At 34.4% G+C, this 27,386-nt stretch overlaps 1 protein-coding gene across 3 annotated transcripts in view; it reads right to left on the bottom strand.

Annotated features, from left to right (window-relative positions):
* Positions 1-27,386, bottom strand: part of LOC132700896 (uncharacterized) — a 189,422-nt gene that overhangs the window by 150,092 nt on the left and 11,944 nt on the right. For 2 of the 3 annotated variants that reach the window (XM_060668474.1, XM_060668473.1), the window contains exons 4-7: positions 26,809-27,095; positions 25,055-25,248; positions 24,644-24,787; positions 21,914-22,185 (exon numbers count right to left, since the gene is read on the bottom strand). In XM_060668474.1, the coding sequence (XP_060524457.1) occupies positions 21,914-22,185; positions 24,644-24,787; positions 25,055-25,248; positions 26,809-27,095 (897 nt within the window). The remainder of the gene's footprint in view (positions 1-21,913; positions 22,186-24,643; positions 24,788-25,054; positions 25,249-26,808; positions 27,096-27,386) is intronic. The other variant, XM_060668476.1, reaches the window with a different exon arrangement.

Raw genomic sequence — 27,386 nt, 5'->3', positions numbered from 1 at the left:
TATTTAAGATTTCTTCAAACTACACTTCCGGAACTATTAGAAGAAGTGCCTTTTGACAGTAGAATGAATATGTGGCTACAGCAGGATGGAGCGCCTGCACATAATGCCCAAATAGTAACGAGGTATTTGAACCGAGAATATCCCAATAGATGGTTTGGTACTAATGGACCGGTAAGGTGGCCGGCGAGGTCTCCGGACATTACACCACCAGATTATTTTCTTTGGGGCTACCTAAAAAACGTTATCTATGAAGAACCTATCGAAGATATGGCTGATCTCATTAACAAAATTAGTGCAGCGTGTGCCGCTATCACAAGAAGGACTCTCCTACAAGTGACCCAAGCTCATCTGTTAAAAGTTTTTGATAGTTGTGTTCGACCAGATGGACATAATTTTGAACAAAATTTTTGAAATGTCTTATTATGTAGTTAATTGCAATAATAATTTTGGTTATTAACTTGTAGGTATTTTACTGTTTTTTCATTTATTTATCATGTTATCAGAACTAAATCGATAAAAAATAATAAATAAAATCATACTAAAATAGTTGAAATCTATTGTTTGTAATTGCACTTAAAACAACTGCGATAACAATGGTTGCCATAGTAACTAACATTCATGGCATACTTGTAAAAATAAGCGTTAATCACATTTTTTATTAATCAAGAAATGTTTACTTTAAATCGGTATAACTTAGAAACGGGTAAAGTAAATAAGTTTGAGTAAATAACAAAAAAGTTTTTAAATAATATGTACTTTTGTATGCCCGTATTTCCAAAGTCTCTGCAATCGAATAATTTTTCGACGCGTCGCGACGCCCAGCTCTTTGCAGGCGTCGAATTTTTTAAACTTTAGGAAATATCTACTTGACCCCCCACTTTGACTACTTTTTACATAAATTAAATATTTCTTGTCGTTTTGGACTTATTGGCGTGCGGAGTTTTAAGTGAAAAACCCTGTATATTGTAAATATTGTGTTTAGTAATGACTTTAACATGTATTCTAAAGCAATAAACTAGTATATTATGCAACAAGTTTGGTAAACGCCATTTTAGTCACGATTTTGATTTGGCACGAGCGGAGCGACCATTGATTTTTGGATACCCGTTTGCAAGACAGCAGGAATACAGAATAATATTTTTAATTTTTAATATTTTTAATCAATTTTAAAAGAATGCACAAGAAAGTAAGAAAAGGCTTGAAGGGTTCTATAGCTCTTCCCTTCATTTGGTCAAATAATAAAATTAAATAGCCTGGGTTGCGCGAACACGAGTTTTTTATTGGATCGGCACCAAAATTTTATGGTATAATAGTATCGGTCTAACTAGATGCCTAAATATTTCCGCCTCAAAATTGAGGGTTCAAGAGTTGATTGGAGGTACGGTGAAAGGGTCGCAACTATGGGGAAACCGTTTTCGGCATCGTGTTCGGGACCAAAAATTATATAAGATTCGACCTCAAAAAATCCTCTTTTTGAGTTTTTCGGAAAATATATTTTTTGGGGAGGCGGTTGGTTCGATCGAGACGCGGTTTGCGGCGTTGGATTCAGGGGGTCCCGGGCTCCTCCTGGTGGTGAAAAATTCCCCCCTCAAAATTGAGAAAGATTTGAGGTTGGTGAGGTACGCCTATACTCAAGCATGTTTCTGAACCTCGATGTCTTATACCTGTCTGTGGAGTTTTTTTTTAGAGCGCCTCCTCAAAGTTGAAAAAGTTTGCTATCTCGGAGGTTTTCTTGCCGAATCGGTTCAAATTGGGTTTGGAGGAGCTTTTCGGGCGGAAAAGTGTGATCGAAATCGCGATACCTCAAAATCTCAAAATTTTTGAGAGTCGTGTTTTCATTCTCACCGACGAGACGTCGTTGATCCCAGGAGGTTCGGATCAATACCGAAAGTAGTCGAGCTCGTGACCTTTCGGCCCCTCCCGAAAAATTCCTCCCCTCCCAAGCAACGTTACACTTGTTGCATAATATACTATTATCCGTTTTTGTTTCAATCGAAATTATTTTACGGAAGTTGTTTGAAATATAAGTCAAACTAAAATCTAAGCCCTGAAACTCAAAAGCCGTATTTAGTCTATGGAGTTTTGGTTAGTTTCTCTTTCATTTACAAAATCGATGTAATTGGAATCTGCAATAAAAATGTAATACATAAGTAATATGCAGGACTGTTAAGCTTAAGTTTAGGTACTAAGGTAGGTGCTATTAAATATTAAAGAAAAAAAAACGTTTGCAGCATTCATTTTCTCTATTTTCAGCACTTCGCCCGGGAAGGAACCAAAAAAAAAAATCTAGAGTAAAAAAAGTTCTACTTTTAGTGACTTATTCAAAGTAAATAACAAACATCAGCAAACAGTAGCGAACATCTATTTGATAATACCTTTACAATATTTCGCTGGGCGCCACCGGACTTTACAATTTTAATTTAGTTAAAGTAAAATTAACCGTTGAACTGAGTGGGCTTTTACTTGATGAATAAACATTTAACAAAATAAATAAGAACTAAAATTTCAGATTTTCATGTAATTATATATTTTCACCACAGAATTGTTTCGACAACACCGTGTCTTTATCAAATGTAATATTTACAAACTGCCTGCTACTATATATACCGAAAAATGGCTATAAAACCTTAATTAATGTTGTGAGAATTTAAGTTCAATAAAGGAGAGGTATTTAAATCTAATTGAATGTTAAGCAATACATTTGAATGTCTCATTTTGTTAATAAATTTCATTTTCTACTTTTTGTGGTTGTACGTGAAATATCAAAATTTTCGTCAAAAATGTGTTTTCCTGTGTTTAAGTGTGTAGAATAATTAGAATCTACACGATTGTTTTTAAATGCGTTTCTTGAAGGATCTACCTGTTTGTCCAATATAAATTTTAGGACAAGATTCGCATTTCAACTTGATTTTTGAGATTTTGGACATTTCGTTTTATTGTTTTTTAAAAATTTTCCTATTGTGTTGTTAGTTCAAAATTCACTCTTTTATACACAGACTTCTTAATACGCCACTCCCAACAGAAAATTACAACAAAGAACTTAATATCACTAAACAAATTGCACTGAACAACGGCTACAATCCGTCCATAATCGATAAAATTATAAATAAAAAACAAATCAAATAATACAGAACACGAACAATTTCAATCAATTACATGCATAGGAGAACCCAGTGAAAAGGATTCAAAATATTTGTCAAAATGTGGTTTAAAAGTAGCTTTCAGAACTAACAACACAATAGGAAACTTTTAAAAAACAATAAAACGAAATGTCCAAAATCTCAAAAATCAGGTGTCTATAGGTTGAAATGCGGATCTTGTCCTAAAATTTATATTGGACAAATAGGTAGATCCTTCGAGAAATGTATTAACGATCATAAAAGAGCGTCTAAAAACAATAGTCTAAATTCTGCTACACACTTAAACACAGAAAAAGACATTTTTGACGACAATTTTGATATTTTACGTACAGCCACAGATTAACAACTTAAATTCTCGCAACAACATTAATTAAGGTTTTATTGCCATTTTCGATGTATATAGTAGCAGGTAGTTGGTGTTGCCGAAATAATTGTAATGTGAAAATATATAATTTCGTGAAAATCTGAACTTTCAGTTCTTATTTATTTTGTAAAAATAGCGGATTATAATTGTAAATGACCTTGCCAAATTTTTACCTCCCGACCTCCATTTATACGAACTTTTTTTTTATGGGAAGTCTCTAGCAGCGCATGTTTTTCTGAAATACCCCGTTAAATATGTATGAAATATTATGCCTTTCCTCATTATGGTTAGTTTTAAGGTTTTAATTTTTATTAAAGAGATAAAGTAAAACACAAATAACTGTGACCTTGTTGAAGGTAACTCATAAAGCGCCCTGGACAATTTCATTCTTTTTTTGCCGCGTGTGGCGCGGTGAATATGATTTATTAAATCGACTTCTTCCATATTTAGTAGCAAAATAATCGAGTGCAAAGTCAGTCCCGGGCTCAAGGCCGCCGCCATACGAAATAAGGGGCAGCCAAGGAAGCGAAACGCTCGCAGACGATAACGTAACCTGCCCCAAATATTGTTGTCGCATTGGAACCAACTTTAATTTCATTTTAATTTAAAATCCGCAACACATGGGAATTTTCTGCAATTTAATATAAGTCGCCAGCGATGTTTACTTATTTATTTAATAAGAATAATAATACTATACTCATGAGTTAATAATTACATAATAAAAACCAGCTGTCCCAGTAAGGGAATCGAGGTGCTGCATTGGGGAAACTGATGTTAATAAAAATTTGAAAAAAAAAATCCGCCAATAGAAAATGCTGGAAATCATTTTGGAGCTTCTGCAACGGCCACCAGAGGACGTGCAACATTTTATTTTATTAATGATACTTAGAGTGAACACTATTTTAAAGCTGAGACAAATTCACTCTATTCACTAAGTTTCTAAAAGGAAATAGGTCGGAATGGATTTTAATAAACTTGGAGTAATTAAAAAGGACTTCTCCTACGCTTATTAAACGTGCTATGAGCGAGATAATTGAGTACCCTGCTATCAGATGTCGTTTTCTGATATAACGGGCAAAAAAAAAAAATTTGAATTGAATTGAAAATTGAAAAACTCGTCTCAATCTCATTATCGTAATCTAAAATATGAATAAAAGAATTTAAATCCGAAAAGTTGAATTTTGGTACGCATTTACACTCTACAGGCTGTAATTGAAATAACAGTTAGCTGTTTAACTTAGTTTTTTTACAATACGATTTCGATATTACGATATCAACGAGTTAAGAATAAAGAAAACGTCACTAATATTCTTGTCTATGTCCACATTAATCCCCATTTAAGCTTAAGAAGAATAAGTTATTAGTAAAACATCGGTACACCGAATTCTGAAAGACCACTATCACATTGAATTACATCAGGTTCTTTTGGAAACTGATCTTGATAGGAGATTAGACTGCTCGAAGTGCCTACATTCTATGATAGATGAAGCAACTCTTTCGAGCAACGCAGGAGTCGATTTGGTCAAAATTATTCGAATTTTTAAGAAACCACTTGCCTATTTTATTAGAAAAGGTACCTTTACAAACGAGGCTGCAACACGATGGATGCTAGGAATTTTTTAGACCAGACTTATCCATACCGTTGGATAGAAAGGCACAGTTTATTTCCGTGGCCTGCCATATCTCCAGACCTTATTGTCCTGGAGTTTCACCTTTGGGGTGGAACAAAAGATATTGTTTATCAGACTCGTCCAAATACCTCCCAAAATATGGAAATGCTACAGGATAACTTCCTGCGTAGAAAGCACTTTTGAACATTTATTTAGATTTAACATTCGGTTAGAGAAATCAGTTTATAAACGTTGGGTTAGGTTAAGATAAATATATTGAGAAGCTTTTTTCACTGGGTTGTTGGGCTTTAATGAGGTAAAAAAATGCATATCGTTGCATTTAATATTTTACTCATAAAACGTTTGATAGCCTACGAAAAGCCCTTTTTAACGACTCCAAAGTTTATTAAAATCCATTAACCCATTTTGACATTTATTTCTGGAAATGTTAGTTTTGGTCAGCTTTAGAAGTGTCCACTCTAAGCATCATTAATATGAGAATATTTTACAGAACGCGGGTTTTAAAATTCAAAATTTCCTTCTGGTGGTCATTTCAAAATTTTATTTACTTAATTTTTAGATTTCAGATCCGTTTCCCCAATACCGTTGCCCGCTGCCCTTATTGGGACACTCGGTATATACAAAAAAAAGAAAATCTTATAATAGATCACAAACCAGGAAATTACAAGACTGAGAAATAGTAAATCAATCATTTAACAAAGACAAACCTGCTTTATTTTTAAAAGATAAAGAAGTCAATTTAATGGTAAAGTTTATTATTACGAATTTTAGATATTCTATACAGGGGCGAGATTTTCGGACACTTTGTTCTTGGAAATGGGACTAAAAATATTCATGCACTCTAAACTTGAGTGCCGTGCGTCCAATTTATCTTGATAACATTTTAATTGGCAATAAGAAAATGTATGGTTAGTAGCCAAGTTTTCGTTCCAGGTGACGTATATAACAAAACACTATCAATTTTCTGACGTAAAACGATATAACACATTTTTTTAAATGGAACACCCTGTATATTATATATGTGTTTAATAGAACATCTTATTCCGATTACAATGATGTAACACATTTTTTATTTTAGTCCACTCGTTTTTGACAAATCGGAAATTTTTATATAATTTCAAAATGTGCCGTGACCGACTGTAACAGCAATAATTATTTACAAATTAGAGTAGAACAAAAACACTAAAAATAACAAGACACACTAAAGTAAAAAATTCTTTTACTATTCTAAATACTGCTGTTTGTGGCCACCATTTTCCTTAACACTTTTTTTCCGTTTCCGTATGGTCTCTTAACCGATTGATTGCCTTTGAAATCATTTGCCGAAGTCCCACGATATTATTACACTGTGCACGGGATTTTATAATGTGTTTGATCTATAAACATCGGCCCCAAAATATTCCAATTTATTACACCACACCACACATTAATTGCTTTCATTTCGTGCATTTTTCTAGGAATATTCAAAGATTAATATCGCGTATTTTGTCTATTACAACCCTTTCTTGTAGTGCACAAACTTTCATCAGTCCATAAAATGTTTTTCAAAAAATTATTATTCTCATTATTTATTTAAAAAAACCAAACAAAACTTCTTTGACATTGTTCTGCACCTAGTATTTGAGTTTTACGAGATTTCAATGCATTATATTTATATTCTTTCAAAACTGAGTGGATTGATCCCCAATCCCTGATCCCTGTCTCTTCATATACTCCAGTAATAGAGGAAAATGGATGTGCTTCATAGAATCCTAATATGTTTGCCTTATTTTCTTCATTTTCTTTTTAGCATTTAACACGTTACCGTTGTCTGCAAAAACCATTTTGACAATAATGACTTGGACAATAACTCAACCATCAACGTTATTTATTAATATGTCAAACATAAACATATTTTTATTTGTCGGTCAGGGCACTCTGAAATTTCCTACTTTTGCCGATTTGTCAAAATCGAGTGTACTAAAATATAAGGTGAAAAGATATTCTATAAAACACATATAATATATAGTGTTTTGTTTTATACGTCACTTGGAAACTTGGCTACTAACATTTTATTTTTTTGTTTACCTTGATATCTCTAAAAACAAAAAAGTTATCAAGATCAAAATGTCCTCTTATCAGTGTCACGGAAAATTCCCCGTCCTACGAATTTTAAAACTAATTAAAATCGAGTAGCCATTATATAGGAGACAGGAAAACACTTTACCCCGATAAATTGACAACATCGAATCCGCTCGATGAAGTGGAGCGCAAAATACAAAACAACAGGCGTCAGGCAGAAAAGTGCCTGCTTTCTTTATCGTTTTTTTTTCATTCGGTCGTTAATACAAAATTATCGAGAGGATTCTCGCCACTCACCCCACTCTATTCCCGAATAAAAAAGTGTACTTTCACAAATATGTTGTTTTTATGGACGATTTTTTACATCAACCATTTACAATTCGCGAATTGTTCATAATGAGATGGCCATATTTATCCAAATGTTCATTTGCCCAAATCGTAACGGGGCGTTCGGGGCAGCGAGGGAAGAAGGCCGGCAAAGCGTTTCCGTGGAGAAAGAATTTTCCTCGATAGAGAATAATTATGATTTGTTTACATTACAATACTTACATTTACAGTGACTCAGCTTAAAAGATTTTAGTTGCATTTTAATTAATCAAAGACCCAAACTTATCATGAATGTGTTTGTTTAAAGTTTCTGAAAGTATTTTAAAAAAATCCTTTCGGTCATAGTAAAATTGTATTTAGGTACCTTTTACACGGAAAATTGCACACGGCGATTATCACGAATCATGAAAGGTTAATAAAAACATTGATATTGATGATTTTTAAATTTATTCAATAAGCAATACGATTTATCAATATCTTTATCCAATACTTCAGCTGCGACTATTTTGAGGATATGTTTATCAATTAAAACACTTTGAATTATGCAAAAAAATTAACCATCTACCTATTATACATAAGAATCAAAAAGTAAAAGTAACCTAAGTAGTTATCAGGATAAAAAGTATGAAAAAGTTGAAATTGCAGTAAAATTTTAGAAAAGAGCAGCGGCCATTATTTAAGGATACCTATTTTAAAAGGTCAAATTGTAAAATAAAAATCCCTCAGGTGCCAATGAAATAAGTTTTTTTTAGCTTAAACAATAGCGTAAATTGTTGTTCTTTGTATCATCTCCAATAACGTACACTTTATTTTGAAAACTGTTAATTTTGTTTTGTTGTACGTACACTGTATAGGGTAAACCACCTATATAGATAATTAACCAAAGTAATAGAATATTATGCAACAAGTGCGGTAAACGGCATTTGACTCACGAGTTTATTTGACACAAGCGGAGCGAGTTTTTAATAAACGAGTGATTTAAAAAGTTTACCGAACGTGTTGCATACTATACTTTTTCTACGACTGGGTCCATTTTCGCAAAACAGCACGAGTACATTAACCGACATGACCGTCAGAATTGACAAACGTCAAAATTCAAAGCGTGGGAAATATCTCCGAAAACATCCGATGGCTCCCAAACCCGTGCGGTAAAATCCCGGAAACGTCCGAAGTGGCTCGGATTCATGGGAAACGAAATTGACGTTTAAAGCGCCGCTTCCCGCACGCTAGATCGGTAATTAGGTATTTTACAGACGGGAGTAGAAAAAATAATTTAACAGCATATTATAAATTAATTTGCTATCAGAGCCGTGTTTACACTTGTATTTGAACCTCTCTCTTTGTTTGGATAAACGTTTCGGAGGCTTTCGGGTGTTCGTCGGCGGTGCCTCGGTGGATTTGGACAAATGCACATTCTAGCATTTGTGGTTTTCCCTGTAATATACCTATTTACACACCGATCTAGGATGTGGGAAGCGTCATTTTGCTACGTCAGTTTTGTTTCTTCACTTCGGACATTTCTGGGATTTTACCGCACGATGTTTGTCAATTCTGACGGTCATGTGAATGAATGTATTCGTGTTATTTTGGCAAAAATGTACCCAAAAACTAATACACAGAAAAATGTTATGCAATATATCAGACAATTTAAATACTACATGCTATAAGCTAAAATTAAAATCTAGAGGACTGGTCGGTAATTTGATTATCCCACAGAAATTTTACATACCGTTCGCATGAAGTTGTGGTTTTTACAGTTTTTATATTAGTATCTTGCTAAGACCAATTGTACCACTTTCAAATATCCATGTCTCACGAGTACAATCAAAACAAAATTGAAGGTTAGGACTTGCCTTTCCTTGCTTATAAGATTTTAAAAATTTAATCCTCTTAAAAGCTCTATCCTAGGAGCATTTTTCTTCCAATTGCAGTAATTTTCTTTAAATAAACTACTTAACGATAAATTGTAAAAGTGAAATAAACACTCTGTCTAACCTACACAGTTAAAAAGAGACAACAATAGCAGAAGCGATCGGAACGATAACCGAATAGGTTTAAAGGCAACTAGAAATTCGAAAATCTGTTATTATTTTTAATTTGTTAAATTGTGATTTTTGGTGACGGAAAAAGTATAGTATGCAACACGTTTGGTAAACTCTTTATCTCACTTGTTTATCAAGCCGAATAAACTGGTGAGTCAAATGCCGTTTACCGCACTTGTTACATAATATACTATTTGCTTTACACAAAAGAATGCAAGATTTGCCCAATTTTATTGCTACTTGGTTCGCACCAAGCAACACGTTCTAATTTTTTTTTGAATTGTAAACAAATATATTTGTTAGACTTTAATAAACGAACGACAATCATAAAAATAAGGAGAGAACTGAAATTCCTCCTAAAAAGCATCAGCCCACTCGGAGTATTCGAATCTCTTCCAGAACACTATATTTTTATTAGACTTACTGCCGTCCTAGTATAAATAAATATTGAAATGATTTAAATAAAACAAAAAAATAATCTAGAACATTGGGAACGTTTTTAACTTTTTCCTCGCTTTTTTTATGCCGTAGCTGATATTTAGCCGGAAAGCGCAAAAAGAAGGAGTTTCTTTTGTTAATAGGTATAACCATAAATATAATCATGACATTGGATAGCTTTTAAAAAATATATGTTCAAAAATAATTTTTTTTCAATTGCTTTGGTTTCAGTTTTTTTCCGAAAAGTGATCCTCAAATGATCTCCGCTTTCTGAAAAGTTAAATTAATTCCGTCAGTACTCGTATCAGGTTTTTTGTTTCCAATTTTGCAAAAAAACTTCGTAAAAAATCCAACAGAACAAAACAGAAAGACTAGAAGAACGTTACAGTTTTCAATATGTTATAAAAAATGTTAATTTCTTTTTGTAAAATGCCAATTATATACCGGATGTCACTGTAGGAGCAACAAGATTGATCTCGTTTTCAGCGAAATTTGCTAAACATTTTCTAAAATAAATACAGATAAATATAAATGCCAAATGGCGATAGCACTTTTTACTTCAAATAAGTTCCAAAGAACCCAGTAAAAATTGCATCAATACATCTTTTTAAACTACCTTCAAGTATGATTACAAGCACTTTAAACTAAAAATAAAGTTATACTTTGTCAAAATAAATAAGAACTAAAAGTTCAGATTTTCACGAAATTATATATTTTTACATGACAATTGTTTCGACAACACCGTGTCTTTATCAAATGTCACTTTTGATAAAGACACGGTGTTGTCGAAACAATTGTCATGTAAAAATATATAATTTTGTGAAAATCTAACTTTTGGTTCTTATTTATTTCGATAAATGGATTTTCATCAAGCAACAGCCACCTCAGTTCAATGTTTACAAAATTACCACATAAAATGCTGAAAATCGAAATATTACTTTTTTACACTACGTTCGAACACCTGTTATCATATATTTAGTATTATCACTTCATTAAAAATAAGATTTAAGTATATAACATTTTGACCTGACCCTGTATACTCATCCCGAGGGCGGTCACTGAATTCTCCGCAGAAATAGTTATTAGCTTTTCGATAACTTCTCATTTAGGAACGGGATACCTCGTGCCAATCGTGTTCGTTTCGCAATATGCAGTACCCTATAGCAAAAATCGCAAGTATTTATCTTTAAAAATAAGTGAGATATCCAGTAAATAGTATCACGCTTGGCTGAATCTGTATAGTACTGATTTTTTTAAAAATTGCATTCGCAGACGGACCCGTCAGACTCAAAGATAAAACGCATTAAAAGATCAAATTTTACCTTCGTAAACAACGACCCGGCGACGCGCGTGTCCAAGTCGGACCAGACGTCAAATTCTGCGAAAGGATGGAAGAAAGTCCCGGGGATCGGTGGGTCTCGGGGTGCCACGAAAATTTCGCAGAAACAATCGCACGAACGACGCTCACAAAAACCCGGCAAGCGGTGCCAGAACGAAAAACATGTCTGCCCGTCTTCGTGGCGTGCTGACCACGCGCGAATCGAAACGTGATACCATGAGCCGGCCTCGCATATAGTCTGCTGCTGCCTGCTGCTCTGGGCGAGAGAAGTTCGCAGGAGGCCAAGAACGACCTCCGTCGTCCGCGAACATACGATGGGAACAAGGTGAGACGAAGGAGGCGAGGTCGAGCGAGGAACGGTCCGCGCGTGCGACGTTGCCAAGTCGCGGGGTTGGATATCTTAACCACCCACCCACTACTGTTGGCGAACGTAGTCAAGTAACTGTCACAGAGTGGTACAAGGTGTTAGTTGATGAGTGTCTAAAATTATTGGTTTTCGGAGATATAGGGTGTCAAAATTTGATTTTTATTTTCATATTTTTTTAAGTTGGTATATAGTGTCATTTTATAAACGAAAGTTGGTATCTACTGATTTTTGAACATGATGAGTTTGACTTTGTTCATGATTTAGCTACCTACATATCTTTTCTCACTTTCGTAACAATAATCAGTTTTAATTGAAAAAGGTCCTCTTATTAGAAGTGACCGTTTTCGAGATATTTTGGTTTGAATTTATCGCTGCATTTTTAATAACGGAGAAATGATCAAGTGGACCAGTAAGTTTATTCTGCGATGCGTTTGTTTGTGTTGTCACCGACATAATAGTATTAATAATAACTACAATGGAATTTACTGCCCAAAGGTCGATTGCAAGACCATATAGAAAAAAAAAACAATTCCATTGTAATATATAAACTTGTTGAAACACTATCGAAGAAAAAATTGTCGCTGACATACTAATATCGATCTAGCTAAACGATCATTAAAAATATTATTACGCCGACTAGACAATTTGTAATTACAGCATCAAACATAATAAATATTTGACGGACATTTCAATAGATATCATTGATATTGATATTGATAATCAATGATGTCAATACTACCCTAATTTTATAAAAAGATAACGTGCCTTTTTAAGACTGTAAATAGAATTGAAGTAATATTTCAATGTATTTACAATACCCCCCCCCCCCCCCAAAAAAAAAAACTAACAGTCTTGTAGCTTTCACCCATTACCCTCTCATACAGGTTGAATAAGGATGGGAACTTTAAAAAATCTGAAACATACTTCTCATTAAAGTTTTCTCGGGTGCTGCGAACTGGTTGAGCTTTTATTCTGGCAGTCAGATTTTAACCTCAGTGCTCTAACCATTCTTAGTAATTTCCCTGAATTGAGGGTACTAAACTAGGAAATAGAAAATCTTTTGTCTTTAACCACTATTTCTGTTATTAGAGCCAAAGCTATATTGCGTTATAGTATTTTGACTAAATTCTTTTCAACGTTATATGAATTCCTCACAAGATTATTTTTTCATCGCTCTCTTCCTTTTTTTCGAAAATTTCTTGTAAAAATATCTTGATCTGGATATTATTTAGCTCTTCCATATAATCTTCTTTTACTCCTTCAATATATCTCAGTTTTCTTACAATATATTCGAAATATCTTTTGTTCGTGCAAATATTAATTCATCCTTTCAATCAACGTTTAAAGTTCTATTAACCTTCTTCAATTAGGGTAAAAAATCTTTCTGTAAAGTACGTCTCGCAAAATACATCTTGTTGGGCATTCTAATGGATTATCATATAGATAACTTCATTTTAAATAAACTTGTCCAACATTCAAATTGCACTGATTAGCAATAGGTCTATTTCGTGACATCACACACTAAAATCCGCCATTTTATCTTTAAAAAAAAATTGCACTGCACTGAAAAAAAAATTAAATAAAAACTTATATTCATATTTTATTTTAATAATATCCTGTGAGGTTTCATTTTAACAAAACATGTTTATTGAAATTAGTACACTTTGAATTATATGAAAATAATGATAAACACTTCTTTGAAGCATTATCAAAAAAAAATATAACATCGTTTTTGAAAATATATTGTGTATCAGCATGATTTAGCAAATTATACGTATAAAACAAAAATAAAAATAACACATACTACCAAAAGATGTCCTTGTAAGATTATAAATAGCATTGGAGGAATATTTTTAATGTATTTTCAATGCACCCTCCCCCCTCCCAAATGTAAACGCAAAGTCTACTTAAACAATTAAGAGTCCTGTAGCTTCTCGTAGCTACAAATTTCATCCAACAGTTCCTCAGACTGGTTGAATAGGATGCAATCTTTCAAAAATCTAAGACAGAAATCTCATTAAAACCTGACATCATAACATTTTCGGGAGTTCCCTGAAATGCTGGAAATTGGCTGAACTTTTATTTCCTCTTGTATTTCTTTCCTGTATTCTCAGCAATTTCCCTGAATTGAGGGTACTAAACTAAAAAATTTAACCATTTTACCATTATACCATTACATCTCTGATCAGGGCTAGAGCTTTGTTGCGTTATATAATTGTGACTATATTCTTTTCATCCTCACAACATTTTTGATTCATCACTCTTCCTTTTTTTCGAAATTTTCTTGTAAAAATATCTCCATGTTGATGTCTTAGTTAAAAAAAAAAGCTAGCAATAATATACGTAGCTTTAAGTATATTTTTTACGCTTTTCGTTCTTCTACATTTTTATATAGAATATAATATTATATAGCGGATTAATAATGCGGATACGACTAGATTACTTGCACCAGATACCTCGTTTTTTGTTAAATCAATCTATATTGTTCACCGATAGTAACTTAAGGCGTCTCATGTGATATTGTTTACAAATTATTAAATTTAAAATTAAAAAATTAACTTAAAGTCCATTTGGTTCTGATTAATTGTCTTCCCGAAAGAAACCAGCACTATCTATGCGCTTAAAGTTTTTTAAGCGGTTTTTACGAGCGACCCGGCAACGCAGCGCCGGAGGCCGGCGTCGCGTCGCGGCGTCAGGGATCCCGCCGTTCGCGCGCCGCCGCACTCCCTTTTTGCGTCGCCGGCGTCACACGGCCCCCCGTGGCCCACGTACAGTCGGAAAGGGCGCGGATACCACACAGTAGGGCCCCGCTGGCCTACGCTGCAATCGAATATGTACGGGGTTGCCCAGTCGACGGAAAACCATATTTTATGAAAAAAATTTATTTAAACGGATGCTTGCTTCGTTTTCCAAAATTATAAAAATTATGTTTTATTTTTTTTAATTTTAATATTATATCAAAAAAATTAAATTGCCTTAGTTTTGTGATACTAAATAAATCAAAATATTATATATTATATTTTCATCTGCATATAAGGAAACATAATTGTCTGGGAAAGAATCAGATATACCATTAATAAATATAAATAATAATCAAAAAGTTTTCGTTCAAGATGGCTGAAAAATTGAAGGGGCTTTTAAGCAAAATTATTAAGTAGGACTTCCGCAAAATGTCAACATTTTGATTTCGTTATGGTTTTGAATTTGGCAATTTTAAATGAAAGCAAATCATAATCAGAAATTTTCGTTCAAGATGGCTGAAAAATGGAAGTGTTTTCTAAGCAAAATAATTAAAAAGACTTTCGGCCAAACTTCAATCTTTTGATTTCGTTTTGGTGTTGAATTTCGCAATTTTAAATTAAAGCAAGTCATGATCAAAAAGTTTTCGTTCCAAATGGTTGGAAAATGGAAGTAGCAAAATTATTAAAAAGAACTTCGGCAAAAATTGAACTTTTTGATTTAGTTTTGGTTTTGAATTTGACAATTTTAAGCGAAAGCAAATCATCATCAAAAATTTTCGTTTAAGATGGCTGAAAAATGGAAGTGGCTTTTAAGCAAACTTATTAAAAAAAACTTCCGTAAAATTTCAACCATTTGATTACGCTTGGTTTGGAATTTGGTCATTTTAAGTCTAAGCAAATCATGGTCAAAAAGTTTTCATTTAAGATGGCTGAAAAATGGGAGTGAGTTTTAAGAAAAAAATATTAAAAAGAATTTCCGTAAAATTTCAACCCTTTTGATATCGTTTTGGTTTTGAATTTGATACCTTTAAGTCGAAGCAAATCACGATCAAAAAGTTTTCGTTCAAGATGGCTGAAAAATTGAAGAGGCTTTTAAGCAAAATTATTAAGTAGGACTTCCGCAAAATGTCAACATTTTGATTTCGTTATGGTTTTGAATTTGGCCATTTTAAATGAAAGCAAATCATAATCAGAAATTTTCGTTCAAGATGGCTGAAAAATGGAAGTCTTTTTTAAGCAAAATAATTAAAAAGACCTTCGGCCAAACTTCAATCAATTGATTTCGTTTTGGTGTTGAATTTCGCAATTTTAAATTAAAGCAAGTCATGATCAAAAAGTTTTCGTTCCAAATGGTTGGAAAATGGAAGTAGCAAAATTATTAAAAAGAACTTCGGCCAAAATTCAACCTTTTAATTTAGTTTTGGTTTTGAATTTGACAATTTTAAGCGAAAGCAAATCATCATCAAAAATTTTCGTTTAAGATGGCTGAAAAATGGAAGTGGCTTTTAAGCAAACTTATTAAAAAAAACTTCCGTAAAATTTCAACCATTTGATTACGCTTGGTTTGGAATTTGGTCATTTTAAGTCTAAGCAAATCATGGTCAAAAAGTTTTCATTCAAGATGGCTGAAAAATGGGAGTGAGTTTTAAGAAAAAAATATTAAAAAGAATTTCCGTAAAATTTCAACCCTTTTGATCTCGTTTTGGTTTTGAATTTGATACCTTTAAGTCGAAGCAAATCACGATCAAGAAGTTTTCGTTCAAGATGGCTGAAAAATGGAAGTGGCTCGACGTTAATCACTCGCGGCAACCTCCTTCGCGTATTTTCAACATATTATTTACCTCGCTCGACATCATGAAAAGTACACCAATAACGAACGCGAATCTTCACCCTCCGCGTAAGCAGTCGAGGGAGAATTTTCGACACCGCCGCCGCCGCCGCCCCGCGGACAACTTTTTGGGCGAGTTGTAAAGTTTTATTTTCCGGTACCTAATGAAAGTATTCTTTACAACGAACTTTCTGAAAGGTCTCGAATTGCTGAATAAATAAATTACGGAACTTAGGGAAGTTTCGACAAGACGTTCGAGCGGACGCGAGCTCGAAAACAACCTCCCCGCACCCCGCGCAACGAGCAAACTTTAAAGCAAAAGGTGATACGGATACGGGAATACACAATTTCTGCGGAATTCCGGGAAAACGGGACCCTACACGGGATCGAACAAGCGTAACTGCTTATCGCCATTGTTTGCCTCGCGGGTCGTGTGCTTCAAGGAATAAGGAAACACACCGATTTAGTAAAGCAACGGTTTAATTTTGTGAGAGTTCAGCCAATAGAGCTATTAGCAATCTGAAACGTTTAGGCCAAACCACACAACTCATCTCATATTTAATAGCACTTTATTGCCAACAGGTAACAGGTAACATGACGAACTAAATTTATACGTATCAGACCATCATAATAAAATCACAGTGCGATTATTGGAAACCACTAGTAATATAAGATACAAAAGAGAACATCTGGTCAAATAAAATCTCCAGATTCTTTACAGTGGCTACTCAGGATAATACTATTAAAAACCATTTATTTTTAGTACACCAATGAGTGACAATATTTACCTTGGCCTGGAGAGTGATGCACCAGTTTTGATGCGGTGATATAGTGGACACACTTCTATTCTATGAATATATTAAACAGAAGTGGTCTAAAGTTAGAACCCAGAGGCACACCAGAAGTTGGGACAAAAGCCCTCAATGTCGACGATGAACCACATAGGGCCCCAAACACTGAAAGCAGCGTATCGTATTCAATTAGTAAGACATCTATCTTTCCAAATGCTTTGTGGAAATCAGTGTAGATAACGTCAACTTAACCTTACTGTTCAGTGAGTCACAGACATGAGAAAACAGGGATAAGTCGCTGAACCATGTTATTCCGTAGAGGATTTATTTCGAAATTGAGCAAAGATAACTTCATGCAATATCATCGAAAAATTGGAGAAAATCTACATAGATGGATAATTTTCACTTGATTAAGAATGGGATAAACAATTTTTCAAGGTTCTGGATGAACACGGAGTGCGTAGGAACGATCTCTCCCTCGTCAGGACCAGCAGTCATTTTGTTTTTGAGTGCTTTGCTTGCTAACAAGACATCCTGGATGGTAAGATATATATGTTGACAAGATCAGAATTAAGGGACATGGTTGAAGATGAGCATGGATCTGGCTGGGATATCGTGTAAACGACACCAAAATACTTATATATAAATTGGGGACAGGTAGAGACCTGAGTCGCGATTAAGATTGTTAGGTTGATTACATGTAAGAATTTTTGTTTTATCAAATAAAATTTTATGCCCGGTTTCATGAGTGTGTTCGGCAACAGCTGATGAGTTTATCTGTCTTAGTCGTAAGGCTCTTTCGTGTTCCTTGAGCCTAGTTGATATTTTTCGTCCGGTCTCTCAAATGTATTCTTTGTCGCATATGCATGGAATGCTGTAAACTCCTGGCGTCTCAAATGGAATTTTGTCTTTGACGGACCGCAGATGTTGAGAGATTTTTTCCTCTCTCCGACGCAGGAGGAATCCAGAAGTTTTGTAGAAAGCATTACAGTAGCCTGTGGAAGTGTTTTTGAAAAAAAAAAAGGTACAGAGTAAAATACGAGCCAGTCAAGGTCTGAGGAAGCCAACAGGACGATTGGCGAAACGTCAGCAATTTCGACTCAGCAAAAACCGACGCAGGCGGAATCCAGAAGTTTTGTAAAAAGTAAGAACCTATTGGCTCAAAAACTTAAGGTAATGGTGTGGAATGACATCAACCCACTATTCAGAGCTGCTGTTAACAAGATTAGGATAGCCATGTTAATATCCAACCTCCGTTAGAAGGAACGAGAAGAAGAAGAAGGTTGCCACAAAAGTGATCGTTGTATTTAATCAATTTGGTGAAAGCTCTTTTCAATGATTCCATGTTTGAGGCATTCTGAAGCTATTGGCATTTATTTCCGACATCCCCTACTTTATTTTTTTCACCCCACTTTTATAGATAGGACTGAGTGTCCTTAATTACAATGCGAGAAAGTTGAATGTTTACGGAAAACCTCGACGCCGGACCTATCGGCAATATGAGAATAACGAAGATTAAGTCTCGGCCGATTAAATAAAACTCGACTTTCCTTTTTCTAATAAAACTGTCAATATTTTCTCAGCAAATATACGACCGCAAACGCCGCAAGCCGCCACCGCCTGCCCGGTCGCGAGTAAACGACACTGGAAATTGGAAAATCTGACAAATATATCGCGACGGAAAAGTGCCGGATCGATTGTGGGAAAAAGAAAATGGGCTGTTGTTGAGAAACGCCGCGTTCCGCGTACTCGTCTAAATGCGGGTTCGAATGACGTCGAATTTATTCGTCCCGCACTTTTCCGCGATTTTCTAGTATAACGCTTGCCGGTGAAAATTTTAACGATGCTTTTGGTTTTTTTATATTTTTTGAGAGCTCATTCTCTACTCTCGCGCGAAAGTTTCTAAAAACTTTTTCCTAATCTTTGATGTTGGCACGGGTTTGGTGAGTAGCAGGGTTTTCCCTAGTAATTTGCCACTCGTTAAAAACGGTGCTTTAACGAAAGTTTTACAATTATATCTCAAACATTTTAATATACTGTGCAGAAAAAACAAATACCACCTACACTGTGGCTAGTTTTTGATTTCCAGATTATTTAATAAACTTAATCAGAAAGTGCCGATGTAGTCAAAAAATAAGATAAGATGAAGATGAGTCTAGACTTCTATCCACAAAGAGGTGTGAGATAAAGGTGCGTCTTATCACCTACACTGATTTCCAGATCATTTAATCAACTTAATCCAAAACATTAACTTTGAATATATCTATGTGGTCGAAAAAAAAAGACATGATGAAGATGAGTCTAGACTTCTATCCACAAAGAGGTGTGAGACAAAGGTGCGTTTTATCACCTACACACACACATCTATGGCTAAGCTTTAATGAAGAACTCCCTTGATGAGTGGGAGGGTAAAATTCTTGTGAGTTCTAATAAGCAACTTACGCTGTGCTGATGACACCACCAGAGAGTGAAAAGTTCCGTGGAATAATAAATGATAATGATAAAAATGATGCTGGATAAGCCTAGCCTAGTAAACAGGACTCATCTGCTTGACGATTTCGAAAGGATAAACAACGTTACATATCTGGGGTCAACCAATAAACATGGGGGGATTAGTAGACAAAGTTAAATGAAGAATAGCGTTAGTAAAGACTTACCAAGATCTCATACATTACCAAAAAAACACTAAAATGAATCGGATCCGAACTCAAATCAGATCAACTGGAGCATAATTGGAATTGGACCGTAGGACCGTAAATACTGAATTCTCTAAGTTTGGAGAAGTTACAAAAATATACATTGATTCAGGGAAAACAGTTGCAAAAGTATACCTGTACAATCTTCAGCAGCTTAGAAAAGCATGTCAGCAGCTCCATAAGAAATTTGACTGCGCATCGAATTTAGTAAGGATCAATTTTTTGACCACCGGACCCAACAGCAAATAGACAATTATAATAATAGATGACAGATATACTTCAGGGAAACGACCCTGCCCACGCGAGCCTTGGTTAGATATACCAAAACCATACGGGGGAAACCAATGCCCCATCCCTTTACTCCTTCCCAAACCAAATATCCCCCACTAATTGCTCCTTATTACCATGTCAGACTGCGGAAGCAATAAAAATAGAAATCCCTTGCTAATATATGCCGGGCCAATAATACAGTCTGTAGTCACAAAAATCAAAATTGGATATTAGAGTAAAAGGCAGCTTGAAGGAAGGTAACGGGAACCCACCTTCATGATTATCATAATTTGTCCCAAGAGAATCCGGAGGGTAATAGTTCCTCACTCGGCTAAGAATTGTGGTCACTTACAGGTAAGGTACGCAAATATATTGATTCCTTTGAACGTGGTGCTACAGAAGATTGCTTAGAATTCCATTGACTGCAAGGAAAACTATTCAGTCGATACTAGAAGAGTTACGTGCATGCATGAAGAAAGTTTTGCAATATTTTAGATAGACTTATCGTGAGGGGAGACGTACTGGGAAGAGAAGTAGAGGCAGATCGTCTATGCGATGGTCCGATCAAATCATAGAACAATCCCTTCGCTTATCGTTTCGCCAGGCAGAAGATCGAGAAATATGGAAGCAGAAAATAGCAAGGTAATACAGGTATTTCAAAGATGTCACGGTGCTCACAACTAAGGAAAAGAGCAGAGTAAGAGATTTTTTAAAGAATTTTTTTTTATTGTTTTATCCGCTAACTACCAAAATTTTTCAAATAAAAATCTAAAACTTCGTATTTGTATGTCTTAATTAAAAAAAAAAAGATGAGAAATTATAAGGAAACCCGCAGTGGAATTTTTGATTAAAATGTTTGCTATAATAATAATAAAATCGCAAATACAAATATTAATGGAACATTATAATTACTAATCGAGAACTCAAATTTTCGGATTCTGTTCTGTTGTATGCGACCTTCTATGGAAAGATGATTTTTGAATTTTAAATTTAAATTATTTAAACTTAAAATTTAAAAAATATTTTTTTCGTAGTACCTTCCCGAAAATAGTGTTTATAATAAATGCACAAAAAATTAAAGCATATTTTCAAGGTGTATTTAATATTCATTAAAAATAACATAAAGTAATTACTTAGTAACTACAAAATAAAATAATAAAATAAATGAAAAAAAATGTATTGTAAATATTTTAATATTTTTTATGAAATAAACTTATTCCTCTGTTTATTTGCTATTGAAGTGTAAAAATTTCAATATAATTATTCTGCGACTCCCGATGTTATAATTAATTGTTAGAACCTTCTACTATTAAAATGTATATATAATTTTAAAAAATATTAAACGTAAAACTGCTTAACAGTCTTCGTCGAAATTATTATTTAATTTAATTTATTAACTATATATACAGTTTTTTCAATTTCGTTGCAGGTTTCTGTCCAACACATTATTGTCGCAAAATATTAAAATGACCGGCGCTATTGAAATGCTATTCGGGTATATTTTTTTCGAATGGCGAAAAATAATTAAACGCAACCGAAACAGAAACTGGCGTTAAAAATTTTTAATGGAATTTTAAAATCCGCACTTTGGTCGCGATTTGGCACCCCATTGGTTTAGAAAACTTTTCGACACAAAACTCGTTTCTGATGATTTTTCATTTCGCGCGTTGATAAAGTTCTCCGACTCCTACGATTTCCTGCGACTCTTAAGCGAGGTTGTAAGAGACATCTTTCCTCTTTCGGCGGGATTCGCGACACTCTTGCGGGGATTATTCAACACCACACCGAATTTGAAGGAGATAAATTGACATTTTATTGTCTTCTTCGCGAAAAACTTTGCGAATAGCTATCTAGGCATTTGAGACATTAAACGCTTACCTTTTTGGTGTCCCGTCGTGCCGCTAGAGGTCGAATCGTCGCTGACGCGTCTAATTTTCTTGCGTCCTAACCGTTTCCGTACGTTTTTCTCGACCATTACTGGCGCGGTGTCACTGTTGGGGGTCGTCAGGGGTTCTTGGACGATATAATTACAGTTGACGTCCATTTTGACGTTGGCATCGTCGATGAATAGGGCGTCGCATGAAAAGACGTCGCTTTTGGAACAAAGCGAAGCGATTGTTTTGGAGTGGACAGGCCGTTCTCTGCAAAAACTAAATTTTATATTGCCAGATATATTTCTTTTTTTTTGTTCAATATTTTATTCAATTTTCCAGATACATTTTTCAAACAATTTTTAAAGTTAGCTCTAGAAAAAAATCTTCAATAAATATTATGTTTAGAGGTTAAACTTCTTTATAAAGAAAATAATTCATTATTCATTATGACTCCCCAATATAGTTAAATTTAAAAAAAAACGGTGCAAATGTCGTCGTCAATAAGAAATGATTTAAAAGATAAAAGGATAATAATAGTTTTTTGATTTATAATAATATAATTAATAATTATGTAATTATAATAATAAGGTATTTATTATCGTCAGGTAACAATTACTATAACAAATACTATAGAATAACTTGCTTTAAGGCAGCATCTAAACCTGACCTGGGTGAAGCGCAAAAAAAAACATTAAAATTATTTAATGGATTGCTGAAGAAAAACTACAACTTCAAAAATGAAACAGGCACAAACCCTGCAAATTAACCGGCAAATGGGCGGGGATACCTGGCTCCATTCTGAATACCATCGGAAATGAAATAGTAACTTGATATGGACATCTTCAGAGTGGAACGGAATAACTGGCCAAAGAAAATCAGGAATGAAAGAAGAAACGAAAACCACCAAGAAGCTTGAAAGATAATGTATAGGAAGCTATGTGAGCAAGAAACAGAAACAATAGAGAATAAGTTAGAGGAGAAGAGATGTCGACTCCATTATCAATTAACAGTAAACCTTTCTTTCAAATATTCCAGAACATAATATTTGTCGCTCATAACGAATAAGATTTGATGTCTTGAAGCTATTTCATGTTCTTGGAGTCTAATTGATGTTTTTGCTCTAAACTCAAACGAAATTTTGTCTTTGACGGACCGAAGATGTTGAGAGATCGTTGACCAAATGGTAAATCTGGTTGTTAAGTTATATTTCTTATGTAGTCCTATCTTTTGAATGAAAGGAAGGACAACAGTGGCAAGTACGGGGTTGCTTTCGGATTCGTGGTTTTTGGAAGGTTCAGTGACTCGGGATAAGATAGTTTTACAGCTCTGTAAACAAGAGAGTTGATAACCGATGATGTCAATGCATTAAGGTGTCGGTCTGTGTTGCTTAAGTTTTCTGTCAACGGAATGGCCCAATTTTAGGTCTGATTTTCTATTGACAAGAATATCGAAGAATGGGAGGATATTACTTTCTAATTCAATTGTAAAACGTATGCCACGGTGTTAGGAGTTTAAAGAAAATCTCGGGAGGATTCTTGACCATGAAGCTAAATAACAAAAGTTATCATCAACGTAGCGTCTCCATAGTTTTTTTTATAGAAGGTGTCGAGGGCTTTCTTCTCAAAAGCTTGCATAAAAATATATTCGCGATGACTGGTGATAATGGAGAACCTATAGCTGTTTCGAACGTTTGTTCCTGAAGCATTTTTCAATTAGATGTTGGTTCCAGATTCTGGGATTTTAATATATCTGAAATAATGTTTAATATAGAAGCTAGAGAATATGTTGGAGCACCAATGATGCTGACAATATTTCGCAGGAGTGTTTCCGAGTGCTAGGGTAGGTGCGTAGAGACGAAGAATTTTAGATTCGTTCAGAATGACAGATTTTTCTATAGATAATAACAGATTTAAGTATGCGGATCTTTTTTAAATTGACGACAGGATCCGTGTGTAAGAATATCTGGAAATTTTTGCGTTCAGGCTTTGGAATATTAGATTAAGGTGGTTTTGGATTTTTCTTTCTTTTACGATAACACCTGGGGTAAGGAAGAGGTTGGACCCGTTTGCAAGAACTGATATTTCCATCTCAGAAAGTTGGTGTGATGATACATTTACCTTGTTAGTGGAGAAGAGTGTGATGGTTTCGATAGTGTTGGCGTTAATTTTTCAAATTTTTGAATGTGATTCTGGGTAGAAACAAAAAGACAGATCAGTGTTAGCACGAGGATTGAGAAAGCGTCAGCAACTTTATCAACAACCGATGCAGGAGGGATCCAGAAGATTTGCAAATAGTATAGTAGCCTGTGGAAGTTTCCTTGAACAAAAATATTTGATAAATTTTCAAAATAGTATTAATTTCTACTCAAGACTTTGTCGAGTTAAGATCAGTAGTTAAAAATATGAAACGAAATAGGGCCTATCTCGACGTCGAATTTTGTAGTTTTTGTCTACGTTGCGTCTCAGAAGCTTCCAAAAATGGTGCAAAGTAATGGAGTCGCTTACAATTTTTTTTGTCTTTTTAATCCTGAAATAGCGATGAGGGATATTAACATTTGAGAATTAAATACTCTTTTGTTTAAGCAGTGACTAGTGACATTAAGTTTGTTTTTGACGAATTGAGCTTAACACTGTTTATGATCTTACTCTCACTCATCTTTTTCGATTTAAATTGACATTATTTCCAATACAAACTCGCGAGCACTTAGTAATATTTGTGTTACAAAAAAAGTTACGTTTCAAGTTTCTGGATACGTTTGGGGGACCATCTCGCTTGGATAGCATTGGGATCGCTAGATTGTCGAGTGTATTTGGCCATCTTCTTGCTGAGGCTCTTTTCTACGTCATTTTTCTCGGACCTGGACCTCCGTACTGCGCAACTATAATGAAGAAAAAAAAAGGAATAGTATGACGTATTCGATAGGGGAAGTTTAAAAATAGTTTTAAAATAACCGTGAGTATTTCACTATTCAAACATTTTCAAATATCGCGTAACAATTTTCGATTTTCCGTGGTAGCAAAAATTGGGAATTTTTACCGAAACACCGTCATCCACACTTTCAACGGAAATATCAAAAGGACAAAACCGTACTTCTATATCGCTATCTACTTACACGTTACCTACAAAGTCCTATCTTTGCACTTACCGAAAATTACTTTCAACTGGATCGGACAATGGCTGAAAAGTATCGGGGTTTTCTTTCTCGTTGCTTTCCCGACGACTTCCGTATTCGCCGTGACATCTCCGCCTATGATTCGAACTGAAACTCTCGTCGCTGATTACCAAAATGCCGGCACGACTTTGACGCAGTTTGTATTTTTTTTCCTTCACGTCGGTTATCTATAAACAAAGAGCACGATTGTCCCTCCAAATTAATCAAACAATGTGTTCATATTGAATGACAATTGGATATTGCAGAGACAGTGGAATAATTCTTGATTATACAATAACCTGTACTCCAGAAAAAGATGAGAATGCGGAGAGAATAAACAGGAGTTTGTCATTGAGCGCAAACACAATGATTACTGAGTCACCAATGCCTAAGGAATTTTGGCGAAAAGCTATAAGAACAGCAAACTATGTATTAAACAGGTCACTATTAGAATGTGTGCCTGCAAATTGGTATCAGTAATTTTAGCAAGTTCCAGGATAAGGCAACAGATGAAGCCTGGAATCATCTTAAGCAAGTTCTAAGATCTTAAGGAGAACCACAAACACTTATTTGGAATTTTGTAGAAGGGGTAATGTAGACATGACAGAAAATCTGTTACAAGGATTTATTTTTAAACTTTTTGGAAATATACTAAGTTGGACTACTAAGAAATAAATATTTATATCTCTTTCCACAATTGAAGCGGAGTTGGTAGCTTTATGTTCTGCAGTTGGTGAGTTTGGCTAAAGAAGTTACTGTTAGACTTTGAATTACATTTTAAAAGTGTGACATTCTTTGAAAATAATCAAGGTTGTTTGTCAATCATTACAAATCCAACAGGGTTTAACATATGGACATTAATTTATACTGAATCTGCGGAAGAAAAAGCCGACATGTTAACAAAGGGATTGACGTCTGTATCTTTAATAAGGTGTGTTTAGTTCTACATTGCAATAGAGAACCGTAGTGAATGAATAAGTGGTGAAACTTATTTCCAAGACATAATATAAATATTATATTATATTTATTTGATAACCAAAAAGTTATATTCTTTTTTTTATACATTTCACAATACAGCAGTCCTCACTCTTTTGTTTGCTCCATTGATTTATTAGAGTCGTCTTTGTTGTTGTTGATTATTCTGTGGTCACGTACACCTATTCCGACCATGACGTCCAAAGTGTATTGATATTTTAAATGATTCCGGAAACTGTTCGGGCTCCTTTTAAAGCCTTTGTTAACCTATTTTAGCCCCCGTTTATAGGGTTTAAACATTTCAACTTCAGAACTGTTATCAATATATAATATAATCTTTATGAGTTGGTTAAACTGTTAAAATGTCATTCGTGTAAGTATCAAGCAAGTGTGCTCCATTGTTATTTATTGTCAGTGTAAAACAAGCATTACATTTTTTTTCTGTACTAAAGGTTTACAATAACGAGATGGCAGAACCGGCAGAACCGTACAACATGACTTCGATTGTAATAATGACCTAGCAAAAATATGAAATTATTAAAAAATTATATTAATTATATAAAATTAATATTTATAAAGTTGCTTGTATTTTTGGGAACGTTTAACGAAAGTTAAATATTTTACAGTCACTTATTTGACATATTTCGCTTTATGTCCCAATAACACTCTTATTTCTGAAAAATGTCAATGTCAAATGTCAAAAACTTGTTATATAAAGCTAGAGTGGCCTTAAACGGTACCTTAGTTGTTAACAATTAATGAAAATCAATTACCTCCATATGCTTAGGCCTGTTGTCACAGAACACCGTTTCAGCGGTGGCCAAACAATACGTGGGGTTTTTCTTTTTATTGGTGGCTCCCGCGGGATCCAACGGGATATCGTCCGTTACAATAAACTTTCGGAATCCATCTATTTCCGCACGTTTCAGACTTTCCTCTTTATATTTCGCCATTTTTTTGAATAAGTCATCGCTCGCAGAACGACTGTGACGCTGTCTTCTCGCACCTGCCGCGTCGGATAGGAATCTTTTGGGATGTTGGGTTGTTGCCTGTTGATTCCCTGTACACGAAAAAGCGCATATTGAGTTTCTAGAAAGCACAATTTGAGTTATAGCGTTAATAATGTGATATATAACATCGATTAGAAAGTTGTAGGTTTATTTTTTTTTGGTTTTTGGAAATTACTATAACCAACGACTTCATTTATTTCCTTTATTTTATTTGGGATACTGTAAAATGGAATATCAAAATATCGTATATTCCTATTTCTTCCATTTCAATCATATTTTTATATTTATATATGTTAAAACAGTGTCTTATAAATAATACGTCAACAATATGTTTTTTCGAT

This window comes from Cylas formicarius, unplaced genomic scaffold (genome assembly GCF_029955315.1).
Source record: "Cylas formicarius isolate icCylForm1 unplaced genomic scaffold, icCylForm1.1 PGA_scaffold_4__25_contigs__length_36172078, whole genome shotgun sequence".
NCBI lineage: Eukaryota > Metazoa > Arthropoda > Insecta > Coleoptera > Brentidae > Cylas > Cylas formicarius.
Note: the sequence above shows the minus strand (reverse complement) of the source record. Positions and strands in the feature narration are given on the sequence as shown.